This window comes from Gallus gallus, chromosome 1, assembly GCF_016699485.2.
Source record: "Gallus gallus isolate bGalGal1 chromosome 1, bGalGal1.mat.broiler.GRCg7b, whole genome shotgun sequence".
NCBI classification, from domain to species: domain Eukaryota; kingdom Metazoa; phylum Chordata; class Aves; order Galliformes; family Phasianidae; genus Gallus; species Gallus gallus.
In genome coordinates, this window is record NC_052532.1 from 31,886,254 (window position 1) to 31,907,428 (window position 21,175).

A 21,175-nucleotide genomic window follows, 5' to 3' on the forward strand; every position below is an offset into this window, starting at 1 on the left:
TCAACAAAACAGAGGTCCACATCAAAGTCCTACTCCATCTCATAATGAAAATCAAATGAGCCCCCACCATACCTTCTTGCCTATTTGTATTTGTAGAAGCCACTCCAATGCAAATGCCTAAATGCCCCAGCCTCCTAATCCAGTTTTTTCTCTTCAAAGAAATTCAAATGCCATTATTACTCAGCACTGAACAAATCTCAAACTTTTAAGGCTCAACTCTAGTTAAAGTCTACTTCTAATTTGACTTTTCTTCACAATATCCTTTAAGAAATTCAAATAAATATTCTATCCACTTCCTTATGAGTGCCAAATAAGTATCAAAACTACTCAAAAAGATATGATTGATAATGCAAGCTTATCTAATTGTTACAACAGACCCAAAGAATATCCTCTATCTTGGCACAATCATATGAGTTCATTCACTCTGCAAAAAATGTCCAGTTACTGTAACCACCATGTTTAGACAAAAGAAGCTCCACATGCTGCACCAGTTTCATTTTTCAGATCCTGGAGGGAAAAAAAAGCAAGCAGGGATCTCTTTGCAACAAGTCAACCAGTGCATCAAGTTCTCACAGAAATATGCCAATGGCAAACAGATCACAATTTCTCATGTGCAAGAACATGCAACTTCCTTAGAACTTTTCCTGATGCACCTGAAGAAAAAAGACCACCGAGGAACACAGCCAAACCCACCAAAATATCCACATTAATTTCAGTTGTGTCTCTTGCTATTCAACTATCTAGACCCTGACTTTAAAGAAGAAAAAAAAACAACTAACCCCTCCAAAATAGCATGCACATAGATTGATTTATTTTCACATAAGCCTGAGTGAGAAGTATCTTAAGACAGAATATTAGTTTTTCATTAGGGTGTGAGAAACACTGGCTCTTCCTTTCTGAATTCATGACTTTAGACACACCAGTAGGTCAAAACATTTATAACAACCACATCAATCATGATCTCAAGATTCATTCAATATAAACAACAGCTTCAACATATCTGACATATTGACTTGTACTTTCCTTGCCTCTAGGGAAATACAAAGCAGGATAGCAATTGCCATATCCATTGTGTTAAGGATCTAGTTAACACTACTTAGACGTGGCTCTTATGTACTGGGGAAAAAAAAAAAAAAAAAACACCATGTTTTCTATCTCAAAGTATCTACATAAGCTTAAAAATTAAACTTCATTGCTCTGATCTTATAACACAGAAATTGCATCTGTAGATCTGAAGCACTGTCTTTTATTTCTAAAAAAAAACTCACTACAAAAAAAAGTTATATATATATTCTTGCACTTCCCCTCTCAAGCATAACTTCCCTCCAGGTAGGTCGTGATCTACTTTGTTATGAGAACCTCTTTGTCTTCTCATCCCATACCATAATGCTAACAAGAAGTGTGTGTTTGACTCTGGAGATAGAGCAAAGTGAGAAAAAACAACTGTCCACAAAGACAATTTTGGAGAGTTGTCTGTGCAGCCTGTTTTCCAAAATTGTGTAACAACTCTGAATACCTTTGTGATTCTGGACTATCTCTTGTCCCTCACCTAATCCCTGAAAGGCAGAATATATTAAATTTGCATTAGGAACAATCAAATTAATCACAGTGAAGTCTCTTTGTCACTTGCTAAATATTAAGAAGATATATAAGGAGAAAAAAGTATTTTGCTAGGGCTAGATACATCTTTCTGAGCAATGCTGAAGCCACGACACTGGAATGCTGGGGTTCACTGATGCTTAGTTTGACCATCTTCTAGTTACACACTTTTAAGATCAGAACTGGCTTGGAGGCAGCCTTGTCAGCACAGGCCAAGTAGATGTGACCGTCCATGTCCATCCAAGTACATACATAGTCGTCTCCATTATATTACACTATGGCACACAGTCTTCTTTTTCACCTTTCCTCCAATCTTTGTGGCTGCTTCAACCTGTTCTTCCTTCCACTCACCCCTTGGTCTCATACCACTCCTGTTACATTTGCTACTTGCCCATTTTTCTCAAACTCCTCCAGACTTTTGGAGCTCTCTTGTGAAACAATCATGTGAAGACACTAAGGGGTAGAAAATTTTAGCAGAAAGAAAGGAAATAATTGATAGTAGAGATAAAAGATCGAGACTGTAATAAACTTAGCAAGTGATGGAAGACTCCTGTTTTGTGGCTTTTTAGAATGAGAACTTAACTAGTATATACTACAAGAAATAGTCTCAGTAATTTCTATAAGAAAAAGAGAAAAAAGATCAAAAGATCTTCTTTGACAGTTGACAAGTAAAATTAGTGACACTTTAATGAGCAGTTACAGCACTTAAAATTCTGTAATTGTGATGTCAAGCTTAACACTCCCCTTGTAAGAACTACACAATACTAACTGAACTACACACTCAGACAACGAAATACAACCAATGAATTAAGATCCTCCAGTTCCTGGAATCTTTGCAACTAGTAAAGATGAAGGAAGAAAGGTTTCACTCAGTATTTCTGAGATGATGATGACAAATGGAGAGTCAGGCTTACTTGGCAGTCCTACAGGTAAGTCTACAAAAGTCTGCTGTCCAGTTCACACAGGCTACAGGCATTCCTTGAAACAAGTAGCTGCTCTTTCTTTTGAAGGTCTCCTCCATACCACAATCCCTGTCCATCAGGGATTTTTTCAGGTCAGATGTTTTTTGAGCTTTTTGTGATATATAGTCTTACAGCAAAAAACAAAACTTGTTAAGTCTATGGCCTACTGATTCCTTCTCTAAAATTTGGACAAAGGTTTACAGTTTCCTAAAACAAATTGGAAAAAGGAGGAGAAAAACACGTAGAATGAAATTATTCTAGGATTCAGAGATCAGATAATAATTAGAAAGTAGAGAGCGGCAAATCCAAACCTCCAAGCACTTGATACTTTGAAAGCAATTATCTCTTGATTCCAGCCATAATACCAATATAAATAACTAAATTTTCCTTCCAAACTCTTTTCTTGATACTCTGGAATCTGTTTCCCATTCCACTATTTGACCTTTCCAAAATAATCATACATTACTTAGCACGTGATGGTCAACTCAACACATATGTTCACCACTATAATGAAGGTAAACATAAACAATGAAAATACAGCTATTTCAGCAGAAGTTGACAACAGAAATAATAACCTGCTGCAGACCTGGTACACTCTATGACTGTCATTTAATGCTAAAATCTTAAACAACTGTAGTTATGGCCTAGATAAAACAAAGCATAACACCCTCCAATTTTAAAAATCATATTTTTAATCTAATTTATAAACTTAAGTAAAAATATGTAGGTGTGTTTTGTTTTTGTCTTTTTTTTTTTTTTTTGACTTGTTTAAAACCGAGCCAACTCTTGGAGAGTGCAGACTGAAGCCTTGGTGCTTCTGACTGTACACCCTTCTTGATCTACTCCTAATCTCAACTGTCAGCAACAAGCTGAGGGATCTTCTCCCTGTCCACTTCTATTTCATTCAAGATGTTGAGTCACCACATAACACTCCTCCCCAGCAATAGCTATCTACCACAGCTCTATGCTCAAAACCCAGTCCTTATGACGCCTGGCATTTTAGTGTCATTCCAACTTCTCTCGTTCCCTGCGCTGTCTGTCTCACAAAACATGGCATCTCTCTCATGGTGAAATTTCCTACCATTCTTCTACTTTGTCACATGGGAGTAGTATTCTCTGTTTTTCTGAACCATGATTATTCTTTTTAATTCATCTTTAACACTGTTGATCAGAAAATCATGCCATTTTTTTTTCCCACTGCAAATAGTTCATAAAATTTGCATTCATTTTCATTCTCATTGCAAAAGCATTCATCTAGACCATATTTCTGCTACAGCAAACTCTGGATTTCCAGATACATGTACCCTGTCCCAACATTCAATCTAAATTGCTGTCATAAAAATCTAGTCTCCATGTCTGCAACTCTGACTAAGACGGATTCCTTTTCAAATTCTTTCATTTACTTCCTCTTAGTCTCCATACCAAATGTCAAAGACTGCAGAAACTAATTCCAGTAAGTTTTCTGCTCTACTTTTTTGCTCACAACTTCAGCCCAAGTCACACATGGTTTACCACCACTCTCATTTTTGGGACTTTCTCCAAGTTGCCTTATGCCTTACGGCCAGTCTGGCATTCCTCTATTCTTTCTTTCAGTCCTTCTTCAAAACAAACTCTTCCAGGCAGCATCCAAATCTTAATCCTTCCCATAATAAAGCGGTAAGTGAAGAGATCACAAGGATGTAAAATATTTGACCAAGATTTTCTTAATATTGGGAACCAGACTACAGTTTAGTATGCTGGCTTTATAAACACACAATACCACTTTCGCTGGCAAGCGCAGAAGGGAAAAGCATTCACTCCTACTGAATATAAGCTTTCATTTTCAAGAGTCGTGTCTAAACTTCTTTCTTACGACTATAGCTTACTAAATACAAACTGAGACAGCGTTCTTCTGGATTCTCAACACAGCTGCCATTCCCAATCTACTGCAAGAAGACAGATTTATCATTCCTGTCTCCACTCCAAATAATCTTGCAAGCAATGATTATGAAAAAAAACATGTGTTTACCAAAAGCACTTTGCAGAAGTTCTCCTAGTTGAGGTACAACCAACTATGCAAATCATTGCTCTACTTCTACATTGGCAGTTGAGCAGATGTATAAGATATTTTGCATGTTCACTTCAACTAATTACATTTTACTTCTCAAGACAACTACTTGAAGTACAATCTAGAATGCTCCTTATCTCAAACCATATATATATATATATACATTTCCTTATTTTAAAATGTGCACACAATGTTAAAATAAGACCACTTCCAAATAATACACTACTTTTCTTCAGTAGCTACATTTGTGCATAAAGTTAGATAGGTATTTAAGCTATATGTTGATTAATCAAAGTCAGGATGAGATAGCACACATTCCTTAATTAACAGTGAAAATCCACAAGTATATGCTCAATTACTGCCCCTCAAAAGAAGGTGCACTCTTCTGCAAAATAAATAAATAAATAAATAAATAAATAAATAGATGGAAGAAAGGAGAAAGCTGCCTAAAATACAGATGAATTTACAAATCTTTAGTTCAGCATTTTACTTTGCAACAATCTATGAGAAGCCACTTTCAACTTCAGGAGGTAGTTCATCTGTTTTTAAGAGCAACAAAGAAAAATCTTTTTTCAGACTACTTATCTGAATTAAATAGCACAGACTAATCCCATTCATCATAGAAGCCCCATAAAGTAAAGATCCTGACACTGCAAATATCATAAGCTTCACATAGTAAAGGTCTGTATCACAAAGGACTAAGCTCTGTCTCCACTGCCTGACAGCCTACAGCTTTACTAATTTCAGGAAACAACCACACTGTAACTGGAGCAAAATGTGCTGTCCACAGAAGGAATTTTATTGAAATTTTCATGACTGAAATCACAATTAATAAGCAATTAAGCAAGATAGGAGGAAAAAGCTAACACAGCAAGACACAACACTAAAGCTAGACTGGTCTAGTAACTGAAAAGAAGAAAAGAAAACAAGCCCAACCAACCAACACCTCTCCCACCCCCCTGCCCCCCAGCCCCCCCCCCCCTAAAAAAGGCCGAATGCCTGAGAAGTCTTTTCAGTTGCAAACTGTTCTCTGAAGGGCTGGTTCTACTTGTTGCTCATCTAACCCCACTGGAGAAGATACGCAAGTTTAATGTCTGCTATGCTGTATAAGCAAGCTCTGAAATTTTAATTTTAAATTATTGTTCATGGTTTAGATAACCTTGCTGATTTTCACTGATTTGTTTTCTCTTTGAAGAGGATGACTTTGCACTTTTTCAGTTTTTCAAGCAACACTTTCAGCTTTGCCTTTCAAAAGTGTTCTTTGAACACCAAAGGCCTGAAATTAAAAACTGACTAGTCAGAAGCATGTTAGAATAGCTGATCAGAAAGCTACATTTAAAGTTGGAACAATCCAGGCACTCAACTAAGACTGGCAGCTTCCCAGTACTTCTGGCCCATGTCATATCCTGAGCAGTATTTCTCTTAATAATTTTTTGTTCATTAACTTTTTTAAGCATCCAGGACACAAGACTGCATGCGTCTTCAAAGCCAATACATTTTGACTCAGAATATACTGATATAAACACACTGCAAACGGAATGCTGTTGAAAGCTTTCAGAAAACTGATCTGTGGTTTCAGCCCAGCACTTAACAGACTAGTGTGCACACTACAGAAAATCTCCATGCTGGTCAACATCACAGCAGAACCCAAAACCAAACCTCATTGCTTCAAGTGCTCTAAAGGGTTAACAGTTCTCTCAGGTTGCAGACAAAACCATGTGCAACACTATATGTTCTACATAAAGTAGAATATACTTTATATATTTTATACTTTACTTATACATAAAAATATTCTACATATTCTCTTACAAAAAGAGCCCACATTCTTAATTTAAAAAAAAATATATATAAGCAATATATTAATGTAACATTTTAAAAATGAATATTCTATTTTCTACTCTGGCTCTACTAAAACTGAATATTTGTCTTCTTGATTAACATGAGTAGTTTTTAGAATGTAAGCTACTGGAATACTTCTATCTACATCACCTGTACATCAACAGTTTTAAAACGGATAATTTTTATTTAATAAGAAGTAAAATCCCTAACTGTTTAAAGCACTCCATCATTCAAAGCTAGCCTAATGTTAGAATTCAATACACACAGTAGAAACTTTGGCATGTGTAGCTTCTCTAGTCCCTATTGATGAGATGATTATTACACAACATATGCCAGATGTGGGCAACAAGAAACATGTTTTTTATTAATATTAATTCTGGTTCTTTTATTTTTATAAGAACAATAAAATGTAGTTATGGAGGCTGGATACTCAAGAGTCGTACCATCCCTCTAAAGTCACAGACTGCGGCCTTCCATTATCCGAAGCACTAAAGAATACAGTACACTGGCAATTTTGGATGATGTCTGCAATTTCTTTTTTGTGCATGTGTTAATTCCGCAAAGAGAAGATCATGGCTTTATTACCTATACCATACATCCTTTAACAAAATCTTAAGCAATGCTGCAGAATTTGTAAATCACTAAGTGTCTTTATTCCGTACAAAGCATTAATTACACAAACAAGTTATTATTTTTTGAAGACTTAAAGTAGAACGTGTAGGCAAATAACAGTTAAAAGCCATACAGAACTTTTATAAAAGAGTGATGCATTTATATTACTCAGCTTCAATCTATTTCTTCACCTTCAGTAGCACAGCTTTCCCCTACAATGGTAAATCACAGCCCAGAGTATCTTTAAACGTTCTTTGTCACTGACTGTACTGAGACATTTCCAGTTATTTGTAATTAAAGCAGATTTCAGAGTATTTTTTTTAAATTAACCAAAATAATTTCTTGAGCATTTAATGCACTCCAACATATGCTAGATCCACACTTTTGTATCATGTGTCACATTTGCACGTGCATACATGAAAATGACAACACTGGATGAAGTTTCAGCCTTGCATGAAATCATGACTTGAATCTGATCTGTAATATCAGCATTAATGACTAAAAGATATAAGCCGTGCTTGCAGAATACAGTTATTTAAGTCATATCAGCTATGTACATCTTCCCAAAAGCGGAACCAAGAGCTCTAGAGTAGTGGGAGAAGGCATCATGTCTACTGCAATGAACTCAGATGTTGTATTTTATTTTGTTTGGTCTGTTGACTGGTTTTATATGTTTGTTTGTTCTTTCTCCAGGGAATTGTGGCACACTGTGGAGAAGTTCTGGTATGGTTTTTGAACATTAATAGCTTACAACTACCAAAAAATCATGCTGATGTGTACTTGATGTATACTTATATACTACCTTTACACAAGCACATACAATGGACACCTTAAGTCAAAAATCACTTCCACTCTTTAGAGTATGAGTTTAAGCAACCTGGATTCAAACTAGGTGCAAAACTTTACAGTGACGATAAACCTAAGCAACAAGGTTTTTATCCTCATGTATCAGTATCACAGATTCTAGTTGGTTTTCAGGATCAATAGGACAGGACAGGTACATTTCAGATAAAGAATATCATTAGAATGGGAAACAACTTCAGAAATTTTCAGCTTCTCCTGGAAGAAATGTTCATTAGTGTTCATTTCTCTACTTGACACAGTGTGATCCATCAATCCAGAAATAATGAAAAATCACTAATTTTTTGTCCCATAAGTACAGAATTTTCTAATACAAAACCTCATACAACCATTTAAAGCAATTTCTACATCAATTTAATTGTTTTTTTAAAAGCACTTCAGGAATGCAAATTAGGAGATTTTAAATGTTTCAGTTCCAGTGATAGGCAAGAATAGCTACATTGCTGTGGATCCACACACTACGCAGTTACCAGTTATCAAATACAGTATTCCACCAAAAATCTTGTTTCCTCCAGCACCTGGGTGACCTGGCCACCTGACTACAGCTATTGTTCCAATTGGAGAGCTGGAAATCTCTGGTAAATGGCTGAACTTTTTTTTTTTTTTTATACCTTGATAAACTACTTTCTGCCTTCTCTCCCAGAAGCCAGTGAAAATGGCTGGGCGTCTAAGGAGAATGGAGAGCTGAACTGTCAATTTCAAATAACTGACTTAAATGATCAAACGTGCAGAAAGATGTTATCAGACCTTTGCAAGTAACATCACTGTAAAACACGTATGTGCAAGTACATTTGCTAGACGTGAGACAAAATACATATTCATCACATGACTGAAGTGTTAGATGCATCTCCAGCCATGTAATGAGTGTACCTGCATTTGAGTCTGTATTCCTTCCCATGGACATATATCTTTCCAGGGTGCTGGGGCGGGGAAGGTGGGGGTGCCTGTCTGATACCCTTCCTTCTCCTGAGTTCAACTCTCTAATGGTATTCAGGAAAAACAAGTTGTTGGCACCACTGATTAACGTTACTGATGGACTTTGACCACAAGACCAGGAACATCTATTGCTCTGGGTATGTTTTATCATGTGTAATTCAGTAGTATGGAAATATCTAAGCTAGATAAATATCCATTAGATAGCTATAAATGAGGTAGATCCAGAAATAGAAACTACACTAACATGACAATCCACCCATGCTTGTTTTTACTGCTCAAATGATTTAGACATACAGTGCAGTATGGAGATACCAGCAGTATCCTTTATTCACTGTAGACATATAATCTCTGTAACTACCTTTGCACGGAAAGAAAATTCTCACAAAAGAGGTAAAATTCTAAGTCTCCACTGATCAGCTGATGACTACTTGGAAGAATTTTTCCTCTTCATGGAAAAAAAGTTTTTAACTAATAAAGATTCTGCCCAGAAGGGAGGCCATTCCACAGCATTCCTTGAGGACTCCTTGGAAAAAACAACTGGGTGTTCAACTGACACCAATTAACAGACATGTAAGAAATGCAATCAAATCAAGTTCCCAAAGACTAGCAACTTCTTTTCTGCTATTATTTTAAAGTCAGAACAAAGACTCAACAAGAAAACAGTAGTTTGTTTTGGAAAGGTTCCACAAGCTCTTTTCATTATGAAAGTTGAAGACTGCATAAAGTCATCAGAAGTATATATGAAGAACAATTAGTCTTTGAAAAGTGGTTTGAAAAATTTTAATTGTTCCATATGTGTTTTCTTCGCATGACTTCAACATATATTAACCCAATTTAATTCAACCTCTCTTATTAGTGAACATATTTTTTCACTTCTAAAAAAACCCATCAGATCAAAGTATGTGCATATCTATTAGTTTATTATATATATTTTTGTCAGACAATTGCTGCATGCTTATTCTGCTTTATTTATATATCCTGTTGTAAAAATTAGACTGAACATCTTTCTACATAAATAATTTCTAACCTGTAAAATGTTTGAAAGACAAACCTTTGCAAAATGAATGAGATGTTTTATTTCTGAAACAGTACAGTACCACTCTAATTATCTGTTCTGTCTACATACATTCTGATAAGACAAAATTTATTTATTAACAATTACACGCTGATCATTGGAAGCTAGCATAAATTACTTATGAAATTAGTTCTACCACATTAATCTCAATAAATCCTTACAGTGGTCATACAATCGATATTAAATCTCAGCTGGAGCATACCTACATTCAGTAATCCCACAACATCATACAGAAGTAATTGAAATTAAAAAGAGAACAAGCTAGCACTCAACCAGACCAACTTTAACTGCATTCGTAGTATAACATTCAGAAAAACATATATATATTGGTATCGTGTAAGCATCAGCAAAAATAAAGTACAGAGAACAGATCTACAGATCTACCAAAAGCTTTCCTATGTTTGACCGTATGGCTGAATTAACCAACCTTGTAACTTAAGGGTATGGAACAATCAATCCAGTATTGATCAATTTTGATTCTTTTAAAAGGAGAACAAAAATCTTTGCACAGTTGAAGAAAGATGATTTTACATTCACCTAAACTAGTTGCGTTTCCAGGACTACAGACATAAGGACAAATTCTCGATTTTGTATTCATCACAGGTAAGGCAGGAGGATATCATATACTTTTATTGTGTCAGTATTTCCAACTTTGTGGTAAAGGGAACATTAACAACATTTTTTTTTTTTAATACATTATTTAAATCGATGAGATGCTTAAACTACAGAATGCTATGCCAGTGTAAAAATAATGTCAACTCTAACGCAAAATATTAATAGATGACATGCTTAAATTAAATAGTTATTAGTCAGACACCATCTGCTTTTTCTTTCATTCTTTTCTGATCCTGACTTGTAAGAAACCACATCAGTATCATATGTCACTTAGTTCTTATTCAAACAGAGCAGTCCAGACACAGCGGCTGCACCAGCTGACTTAGCTGACCTGGGTCTAGAGTAAAAACAAACCCCTATAAATCACCAGATGTAAGCAATTGAACAGTGATCAATTTAATTAACTGAACAGCTTTCTGAAGTTTACGGTATTGTTTTAACCCTTCAAGTTTCTTCATGAAAGGTAACTTGCAATTTGTATTCAAGGGTAGGATTTGGCCAGAGGGCTACATATTACTAGGTTTAAACACTTTAGATTCCTACTGATAAAACCCAAGTCCCACATATCAAAACATGTCCTTTTTCACCTCCCCTTAAAAGTAGGATAGCAGGATTTTTTTCTGAATCTTAGAGGAAATCATACCACGTGATGGAGAGGAAGGAGAACAAATTAAACAGATCTCAGATTTCTTCTAAAATCAAGTGTTTTGGTTTGGGGTCCTATATGCTTTTTACAATTTTACACCTATATTACAGATGCCACATGAAGTAACCCAATAATTTATTTCAGACAAAATAATGAACATGGACATAACTGTGTGTCACAACTTATGACACACAGTTGTGAAACCACAGAGTTTTATGCTACACACAAAAGTGACCTTGAAAACACATTTTAAAGAGACTGGCACAACATCTTTTAACATAGATAATTGTCCTGAAGCTGCATGTCAAGGGGATTTCCCCAAATTGCCCACTGAAATTAATGGAATTCTGCCATGATTTAATGCAATTGGGATTTCAGCCAAGACGCACAACAGTAGAATATAATTCTTGTTATACAAACTTCTACAATGCAGACTTTAGAGCATTTACTAATGTTTGTTCAGTGCCTAGGACAACAGAGCTGAGGCTTCTCAGCACTACCACAACATAAATTAATTCTAATACAGTCTTTGTATCTGAAGGAAGCATAAAAACTACAAGGATTAAGCTCAATTATACACATTTTAAACAACCTGCTAAATAACACGACATAATCAACTTCCTAACCACAAACCGCTCCATTTACAATTATTTTACTTTAATCACTGTAACACACGTATTTCCACTAACCTTGCAGAGTTAGTTCCACTAACTAGGGACAAGAATAGGATCTACTTACAAAGACAGAAGAGTTATATTGGCAGAGACTGGTCCCAGATTTGGAATGATCTCCAGTTCATTGTTGTTCAACTTCCTATTAATATAAAAATAAAGTTAATGTTGAAGTAAATCAGAAGTATGTCCATTGGATCTTCTAAATTCCTGAGAAGTGTCAAAATCTGAAATTAATTCCAGTTTCATGTAATGTAAGATTTCAGAATAACAAACATCTTTGCCAACCAATTTTCCCTAGGTACTGATACCCCTGCAATACAATTAGCCTATATAAACCACCTTTTTTTAAATTTTTTAATAAAGACAAATGAACTTACACTTCCCGAAGACTATGAAGGTGATCCAAGAAATTGGCCTTGATTGAAGATAATTTGTTGTGACTGAGATCCCTATGAGATTACAAAAATAAACAATCTGTCAGTTTTGCCACCAACTGTTGAGTAAATCAAGACAATTACAATTAGGAATATGTTATCATTTGTTTCCAAGTACACAAAATTATTTGTTTTACGTTAGTAAAATTAGGATACAAACTCACTTAAATGTACAGGGTACAAATTAGCACAAATACCTTGATCACATTCTTTGACAGCGTCAAAGAATTTCCTGAACAACTTAAGGGAATTGTTCATTTGGGGTTTTTTATGTGCATATGTCTTTAAGTGTTTAAGACAGTTGACAAATATTTCTACACATTGACTTACGTATATTATCCTCCTTCTCTTCCCAGGGAAAGATCTGGCTAAAGCACATGGTTGACTACTAAGATAATTCATAAACCAAGGCTCATTGCTACCTCAATCTTGAATCAATTACTGTATCTGTATCATTCTACCCTTCCTGCTTGCTTCTTCAAAGCAGCTCACAAATCCTAGGTACATAGTGAGGACTGTACATCAATCTCACTTCTAATTTCACACAACTCAGGGCCTGCAGAACCAAATCTAGTGGAGATCTTAAGTAATATCAGAAGAAAATATACACAAGACGACATAAATCTACTTTGAATTTTAAGAAGTTCCTGTATTATTCACATAAATATTACACTTAAATTCACCTGAAGTAGCTCTAGCACTCAGCTTGTACCGCTCTGCAATAGAGAACCCAAAATATACTTTGATGCAGTTTACAGGAAACCTTGTTAGTGCCTTTGCAGACAAGGGTGCTTGCTGTGAAACAAGCTAGGGTACTAACAATGCAACACACTTTCTTGACTGTTGCCAAGAAATTCATTTCCCTACAGATACTGTGCATCTTCACTGTACATCCTCCTGCACATCTGAAACATTATGAAATACAGTCCTAAGAAACATTTTCTGTGGTCTCACAAATACTGAAAACATCAGGGAAATAAGAGAGTAATTGCACAATAGAAGGCAGAGAAACTGATTACAGAAACTCAAACTTGCAGAGATTAGCCCAAACATTTCCAGCTGGCCTCATTACCAGAGATAGCTGTGTTGAAGGCCTCCCCCCTTTTTAGTCATCCACCCACCACAACCTGCAAGTTCCTACTCCTTGTCACTATCTTATCTGCAGTGATACAGCTGTCTGCAAAGTGCTTGCTGTACATTATAACAGTTAGTTTATAACACAAGCTCCACTATTTTTAAGGAGCTCTTAATCTTAAGTGAGTGTTTGCAATGCAGGCCCACAAAGAATTGCATCAGTGCACTTCAGCAGCATGCAGCTTCAGCATCTGGTTAAGGGGCACGGAAATTTCTCACACTTAACACTTTTTCCCATGCTAACTGAGCACTGGATTCCAAACACTCAACAACATGCCTGATTGTGATACAGGGGCTGCTTCAAAAGTAATGCCTCCTATTTTTGGCCCACAGCATCATTAACAGATGTTGGCAGTATGGCAGTAGAGGTTGAACCTTCCTACCAATATTCAGTTACATTTTGTTGCTGTGATGGCAGTAGATGGGCAATCTGACAAAATGGCATCTGATACGGAAAAACATACGAAGCAAAGGTATCACTGAATTTCTCCATGCAGAAAAACCTGTACCCACTGACAAACATTGACACCTACTGAACAAGTGGAAACCAAACAGTGTATGTGAACACAGCGAGGTGGTGGGTGCTATGAAAGCAGCAGTAGTTCACCTGCTGCTGGTGCAGACTGTTACAAGCATGGCATGCAGGCTTTTGCTCATCACTGACAAAAAAAAGCACAACTAATGGTGGTGACTGTTGAAAAAGAGTTCTTTGCAGTTGGGAACTTGCTTTATCAAAATAGTTTTATTGCACTCTTTGTATCTGTTGTAGTTTCCAAGGAAATAAATAGGAGGCATTACTTCTGGAGCAACCTATGTAAAAGCTGGAAAGATGGCGCCAAGAGTGACAAGACAGGGCTGGAAGTCAACGTCTAGGCCACCACCAAGACAGATACTCATCAGGCCATGAAAGAGTGAAGTGTATTTTCAAACTGAATCTTGAGGAAATTCCAGGGCACCATACTTTCTTGGGAAGAATATGATTCAGTACACAGTCACAGACCATGCCAAGCAGAGGTCTGTGGCTGTCACACATTATCTACTCTCCATCTACAGTCTCAAAGCGATGACCCCTGACACTGTGTGCTGCATACAGATTAGAATCACCTCACAGCACGCCAGTTTCTGGGTATGCATTAGGTGCCACTAGAAGGCAACAGGTGCTCCACTTTATGACCAAGTCTTGAGCAACTCCAGATCTAGAGAACAGATTTATCTGCAAGAAGCACTGTAGGTCCTTGGACACAGACATAATCCTGAGTTCCAGTCAGGCACCGCTGCTTCTTAAACAGCACACGGGGACAGCAAAACCATGTTTTAGACTCCTCTTTTTGATGCCCTATGCAGTACTTACTGCCAGGACTGACATCTGCTGTCTAAGGCTCTTCACCTGCATCTTCCCAGCTCTGCTTCAGCTGCAACCCATGAGCAGGCCAAAGTCAGCACACAGCAGAGGCACAGTCTCTGCTGGAGACACAGGCATTGCCCACCTCAGGGCAGCTGTACGAGGTCTAGTGGGACTGGCTTCCCTGCAGAGGGGACACCACAAAACCACCCACATGGGAAGTGAGTGACTCGAGACCTACTCAAGTTAGAAAAAGCAAACAATCCTCACCTCTCTGCTGCTGGGTTTCCCAAACTGCCGCACCGTAGGAACATGCACAGAACAGAACTGCAGGTGTGGCAGGCATTTTTGCAGCACAAAGAAGGTGGGGGCAGGTGCTGGGGGGGGGGGACCCAGAGAAGAGACACACCCTCCACCACATGCAAGTGGCCACAGAGGGATGATTTCTGGGATCCAGCTCAGGTTTTGCACACCTGATATTGTACACCTGTGTCTTCTTCCAGGTGTCTAAACTCCTAAAGATTTTCCTCTTCAAAGATGGAAAACCAATACAGTGCTAACATTTTCAAGAAGCCACAAATGTTAGTTTCATCACTATGATTTTGAGTTCTCCTGTAAATGAGGTTAACCACACTTGAGTTAGAGGATTGCATCTTTCACTGCTTAAAAGTCTAGTGCAAACATTTGTCTGGCCATAGACTTCAGAAAAATCCATTTGTTAACATTTGAAGACACCAGCTGTACAGATTAGGGATTCTCATACTGACTTCTTAAACGAAAAAATACACTATAACAAAGACCTAGGTTTTATTAGTGATGAGAACCTAACTTGTTCCCTTAAAGCAGACAGAGTAGAGACAATTTTTACTCTTAAACTTAACCCCGTATTTGGCTTCAGCCTGTAGGGATTATAAGAACTATGCAAATAAACAGCCAAAGTTTAGTGAAGTTATGGCAGTTAGTGCCTAATTTGTTACTGTTCTTCATGCTTTAGAAAAGACTTAGGAATCAGTAATTATTTTAACAAAGATTTCAGCATTACTCCTAAAAACCCGCATTTCTTCATTTCACCTAAAAACACTGCAAAAGCTTTATTTAAAACATTGTTGCCTAAAGGACCTACCAGACAGTAACAGACATGAGTAGATTTGTTCTGCTGGAGTTATAACATGTTAAAAAAAAAAGAAATCTGGCAGAGTCCTTAAACTATAAAAAACCTGCAATTACAACCACTGCTGTGCATGATCACCACACTGGAGCCAGACACTTTCACTCATAGCTCAAGCTCACATCCATCTGGAGTCTATCAAGGCAACCGTGAGCGTAACAACTTGCACTAGGTTTCAAACTATTATTTTGTGTTTGTCTTTAAATGTTAAGGATACTCTCAGATTTTCCACATAGCAAGTACCTTAAAAAACACATGTGGGTAAATTCCTCATTCCTGGTTTACTCACAACAGGTTGTCAAACTCAAAGCAAAACGGGAAAAACAGAAACTCCAGACTGTACTGAATTGCCAGTTTCACACAGCTGTATACATTGTTGGGCAAACTATGAATTGGACACGTCTTAATAGACATTATTTCAGTACTGCTGACATAGGAAACTTCAGAAAAGAAGCCTTGAATGTTACATTTGTAAGTTAAATTGTAGCGGCTGAAAGTGAACTAAGAGTTACAATATATATCTTTTTCTAGTATTTTAAGTGAACCTTAAGCCCATAGAAATTTCTGAGACTTGAAAGCGCTGGATATGAGGCACATCTTAAATGTAACATTTTAGCATCCCTGCTCTAAAGCTACTAACGCACATCAATTCAATGTATTTCTCAAAATGTCTTAAAACAGATAGAAAGACCTGAAAATGAATCCGTACTGATGCCTCATTCGGAAAGGAGCACTGACAGTGTGAAAATACAAAGATTATTACTATGCATTTTTCCATTTCTGAATTTTCCTTCCCTGTTGAAACCACATTACCAGGGGGGAGAAAATCTCCACTGTGATTACTTTTACAACTAGAATTTCAAAAGTCATTACAGCTGCAATAGTGAAAACTCTCTGAAACTCCATTTTTATTAAGAAATCTTTATAACAATGAAATGTATATACCTGTTCATCTCAGGTTCTAATGGAAGTGATTAAGCTTTTATCAGATCTCACCCTCTTTCAAAAGCTTGCATAGTTTTTGAGGCCCTTTAAAAACCTGTTTTATTAAATACTTTATACTCCCTTTTGTATGAACACCTCTCATAACTCAACCTCTGCCTTCAAGAACGAAACTGTAACTCTGAACGTTGATGTTGATATGATAAAAAACTGAGGGGCCTAATGAATTAAGGGAGAAAGTGAGCGTTTCTTCACACATTTATAAATATAACTTTTAGACTCTACTTAATTTACAACACTTAGTTACAATTATCATCTTCTTTCTTAGAAGAACTCAGAAACCTGAGCCCCAAGTCAAATTTTAAAATGCAAATCCAGCAACAGCTCCTTAATCAGTCCCACTGGGGCCTATAGAGCTGCTAATTCAGCAGAAATCAAGAGAGCTGAAAAACAAAAAGCCAGGCTGTAGCTGTTTTAAGACACTGATCCAAAGTGACTCATAAATCAGTTCGCTATGTTCAAGTTTTAGTCTGGAAAATATTGAAAAACAGCTGTGAAAACCATACGGCCCTTTTTTCTGGCAATTCTGGTAAAGAACTAGAGGATTTATAAAATGTAAATACTAAAGATGTAATACAAACACAAGTGAAAGCCATCTTTCAGATTTTCCCTTCTGTCCTGCTGACAGTTTTAGCATTCCTAGGTGAACCTGGCACGGAGAACTCAACAAAGCCTCTGAGAATTCACAAACACTGAGGACGCTGGCCGCCATTCAAACTCTCTTCCTCCCTCCACTTCTGGCTACGAAACATAGGCTCTAATGCCGTAACGTTCTCTCCATCTCGAGACACACACACTAGAAGTAAATTGAAATCTAGCTTTAAAACCATTTGTACACAGTCGTTACAAATATTTATCAGTTTCCAGTGAATTGTTATCTTCTGAGAAGGCAGCATTACAGAGGATGATATTTTTGGCTAAAATCACAGCAAAGCTGGCAAGTATATCCTGTTTACACCCCATTTCACAAAGCCATTTCCACACAAAGCAGTAACCTCACATTTGCTATTAAAAAAAGAGAACTCAGTATACAGGACCATCTTCTGATTTTCCCCTTTGCACAGACAGCAATGGTCAGACAGCACTTCACAAACTCCTGTTTTATCTCAACAGGGATACAAAATGAAGGAAAGGCTGAACAAACTCAGAAACTGACTTCATCAGATGTGCTGTCTGCCTGGGAGAGCAGATGGACAGGAGAAGGAGTGAGGTTCAGCGTGGGCCCAGACGTTCTCATGCAGAAAAGCTTTCACTGCTCTGCTTGGGAAAGCTTGCCTGCCTATGCTGAGAACATGGTGTCACGGTTGTTTTCCAAGGAGCATTGGAAACCCTGCAATTAAACAACTAGCCTTTGGCTATATATGCTATGGACTTCCACGGAAAACACAGTAAACATATAGTAATAAAATTCATAAACAGTCTTTTACAGTTTGTAAATGCGCAGTTTGTTGCAACAATAACTCAGCTTATTCAAACCTTTTTTGTGTATGTAAAACTGAAGAGCATTATAATCTTACATGTTGTGCAATCAAAGCTCCAAGTACTTAAGTAACTGGAGGTGAAAGACAATGTTCCACTCTTCCTCGGCCCGTTCTGAAGAGGGGAAGGAAGAAAGAGTTGGGTACTTCCAAGTCATTTGACACAAACAAAAGAAATATTTACACAAAAGCAGCCAGACCACATGGCTTGATGACACCTACAAAGATGTACTCCTGTGAGTTTAAGACCAAGTGACACAGCTGTCCAATGAGTAATCACAGCAGGGTTTCTTACAACAGACCAAAGCTTATTTATACAAGTGGAACTTATTTTCTCACACTTTTAAAGGAATGTGAACTTACACGAGGATAATTTACACCACCAAGGGAATTCTAATTAGAAAAAAAAAAAAAAAAAAACCCACCCTTGTACTAACAAAAAAGCCCTGCAATGTGTTTTATTCCTCGGTAAAGTAAGAACAATAGTCATATCTGGATCACTGCTAACATAAAATAATTTTAAAGCAGCTCCAAAAACAAGAGTTCTGAGTTTGGGGTTTTTTCTCTCTCTTTTTTTTTTTTTTTAATTTTTATTTTAATTAGCGTGCTGTCACATCTGAATTTTATCTTACCAGCACAAAAGTAGACTAAGAAAGCAAGCTGCAAAGCCTAGCGTGGTATCAAAAAAACCTTCCATTTTGTCAGAAACCTCATGTTTTCATACTAAAGTAGTTCAAAAGAACAGGAGAGATGAAATTTAATAGGAAGCCTAGCAAGCTGTTGAATGTAAAGCAGATCCGGCATTTGGTTCATGCTTCGATCACATAAACCAAGAGAAGAAAAAAAGTTTCCTTTCCCCTCACACTTTCCTGAACTGCTCATGGAAATGTTCACCTCCTGCAGCCCTTCGTGTGCTCAGTGCCATATGGTGTCAATACAGCCATCCACATTTCATGAGTAAAGCAGCATGACCTCCAGACGAGGCAATTGAGCAGAATTAGCCACAACTAATTGAAAGTCTTCCTGTTTACTTTAAAGTCCTTATCTCGATCTGCTTTGGAAATGTAATAGAAAATTACGGCGACTAATACAGAAGATATTTGAATGACAAGAGATTAAAAACAAATGTGCCAAGTGCCCCGGCTCTATTCAGGTCTGCAGAAAGCTCCTATAATTCATGCTTTGTCCATAAAAGTTTGTCACAGGAGGTAAATTCCCTACACATGGCATTTCATTACGCGTTACCGAGAATTCCATAAATCCGTGTCACCGAGCCACACGTGGCAACTCCCAGCGTTAGGAAAGTTATTAAAACTCTCGGGAACGAAAAGCGAGAGCTGCAAAAATAACACCGAGACCAATAAGGTATAAAAGTTTCGTGGGTTATTTTTTTTTTCTTTTCGGCGCAGAAATTAATGCCAGCTCGGAGATTTTCGCACGTTCTCCGGGAAAGTCGTTGGGAGAACAACTTTCTTCCCCCTCCCCAGAGCAGCAGCCGCCGCCGCCGCCCTCCGGGCCCCAGCGCGGCGCAACGCCTCAGTCCGGCGCGGAGCCCCGCAGCCCGCTGACAGCCCCGCAGCCCCTTTTCCCTCCTGCCGACCGCCCCGATGCGCACCGCCACAGCACCACACCGCCGTTTCCCTCCCCTGAGCCCTGCCCTCCCCGGCCGCAGCCGGGCAGCCCCCAGCGGGCGCTGCGGCCCCCAGGGGCAGAAGATGGCGGCCGGGCACCCCCCACACCCCGCTCTGCCGAGACCCCGTACTCACAGCTGCACCGCCCCCCGCGGCAGCCGCTCGGGCAGTCGGTTCGGCTCCAGGCGGCTGCAGGCGACGAGGTGCCCGGCGCAGCGGCAGGACACGGGGCAGCGGGCGGCGGCGGGGCCCCCTAGCAGCAGCAGGAGTAGCGCCGGGAGGGCGGCAGACGCGACGCGGGGCATGGCGGGTTCGGAGCCGCTACCCGCGTCCCTCGCGCTGCTTCGCGGACAGATAGACCCTCCGCGCCTCTCTCTCTCTCTCTCTCTCTAGCTCCTTCAGCGCGGGTGGTGGTTCCCGCTCATGCCCCGGAGCCACCGCCAAGGAGGGAAGGCGGTGAGGGGAGCGGGAGGAAGAAAAAAAAGTGAAGGGAAGGAGCGGTGATGGGGGGCACAAGGCACCGCCAGCCACTCTGCAAACTTTGCAGCGCCTCAGCCCGCCCCCGCCCGGCCTGGGGAGCCCCGAGCGCCGCGCGGCCCGCCCCGCCCGCAGCCCCCTCCCCCTGCCATGTGACGACTACAACCCCCGGCCCGGGCCACCCCGGCCTCGCCCCGCTCGGGGGAGGACGGGCGGCAGAGCCTCTTTGCCAACGGGTCCCAGTGCCCGCTCCCCGCCCGGGAGGCTGCTGAGCGAGCTCCTCGTAGCGCGGCGGGAGCGGACGCGGGCCCCACTGCCCAGGCGCGGGGTTCCCCCCGGCAGCGCGCTGATGGCGAGAGTCGGAGCAGTCCCGTAGCGGCTCCGGAGGCCCCGGCAGGTTCCCAGCCAAGGCTGGGGTCACTGGCATGTAAAAGGTGAGGTGAGGTTAACTCCTGCCTTCCGGGTCCTGCGCGGCTAGTCCAGACGCAGTAATTAAGCCCATTATGTTCCCCACAGGATCCAGCTCCCGAGGTTCAGGGAAGTAGGTAGGGCGTGCAGATTCCACATCTCTGAGGTAATCTATGTAATTTAAGTAAATACCTATTGTTCGAGTACCATATGTAAGCCCAGACCCTGCCTGGAT

The 21,175-nt window shown here is 39.2% G+C and overlaps 1 protein-coding gene and 1 long non-coding RNA gene across 5 annotated transcripts in view; one reads left to right on the forward strand and one right to left on the reverse strand.

Annotated features, from left to right (window-relative positions):
* LRIG3 (leucine rich repeats and immunoglobulin like domains 3) overlaps window positions 1-20,618 on the reverse strand; it is a 43,707-nt gene extending 23,089 nt beyond the window's left edge. For 2 of the 4 annotated variants that reach the window (NM_001199555.2, XM_015281419.4), the window contains exons 1-3: window positions 20,191-20,618; window positions 12,244-12,315; window positions 11,931-12,005 (exon numbers count right to left, since the gene is read on the reverse strand). In NM_001199555.2, the coding sequence (NP_001186484.2) occupies window positions 11,931-12,005; window positions 12,244-12,315; window positions 20,191-20,360 (317 nt within the window). In that variant the 5' untranslated portion in view covers window positions 20,361-20,618. Of the gene's footprint in view, window positions 1-11,930; window positions 12,006-12,243; window positions 12,316-15,046; window positions 15,106-18,463; window positions 18,540-19,669 lie in introns of those variants that run through there. The other 2 variants (XM_015281429.4, XM_040695530.1) reach the window with 2 other exon arrangements.
* On the forward strand, window positions 15,150-18,367 carry LOC121107711. Its single transcript, XR_005842060.1, has 2 exons — window positions 15,150-15,357; window positions 18,060-18,367. It is a non-coding gene; the product is annotated as an uncharacterized LOC121107711 (long non-coding RNA).
* Window positions 20,619-21,175: the final 557 nt, after the last annotated feature.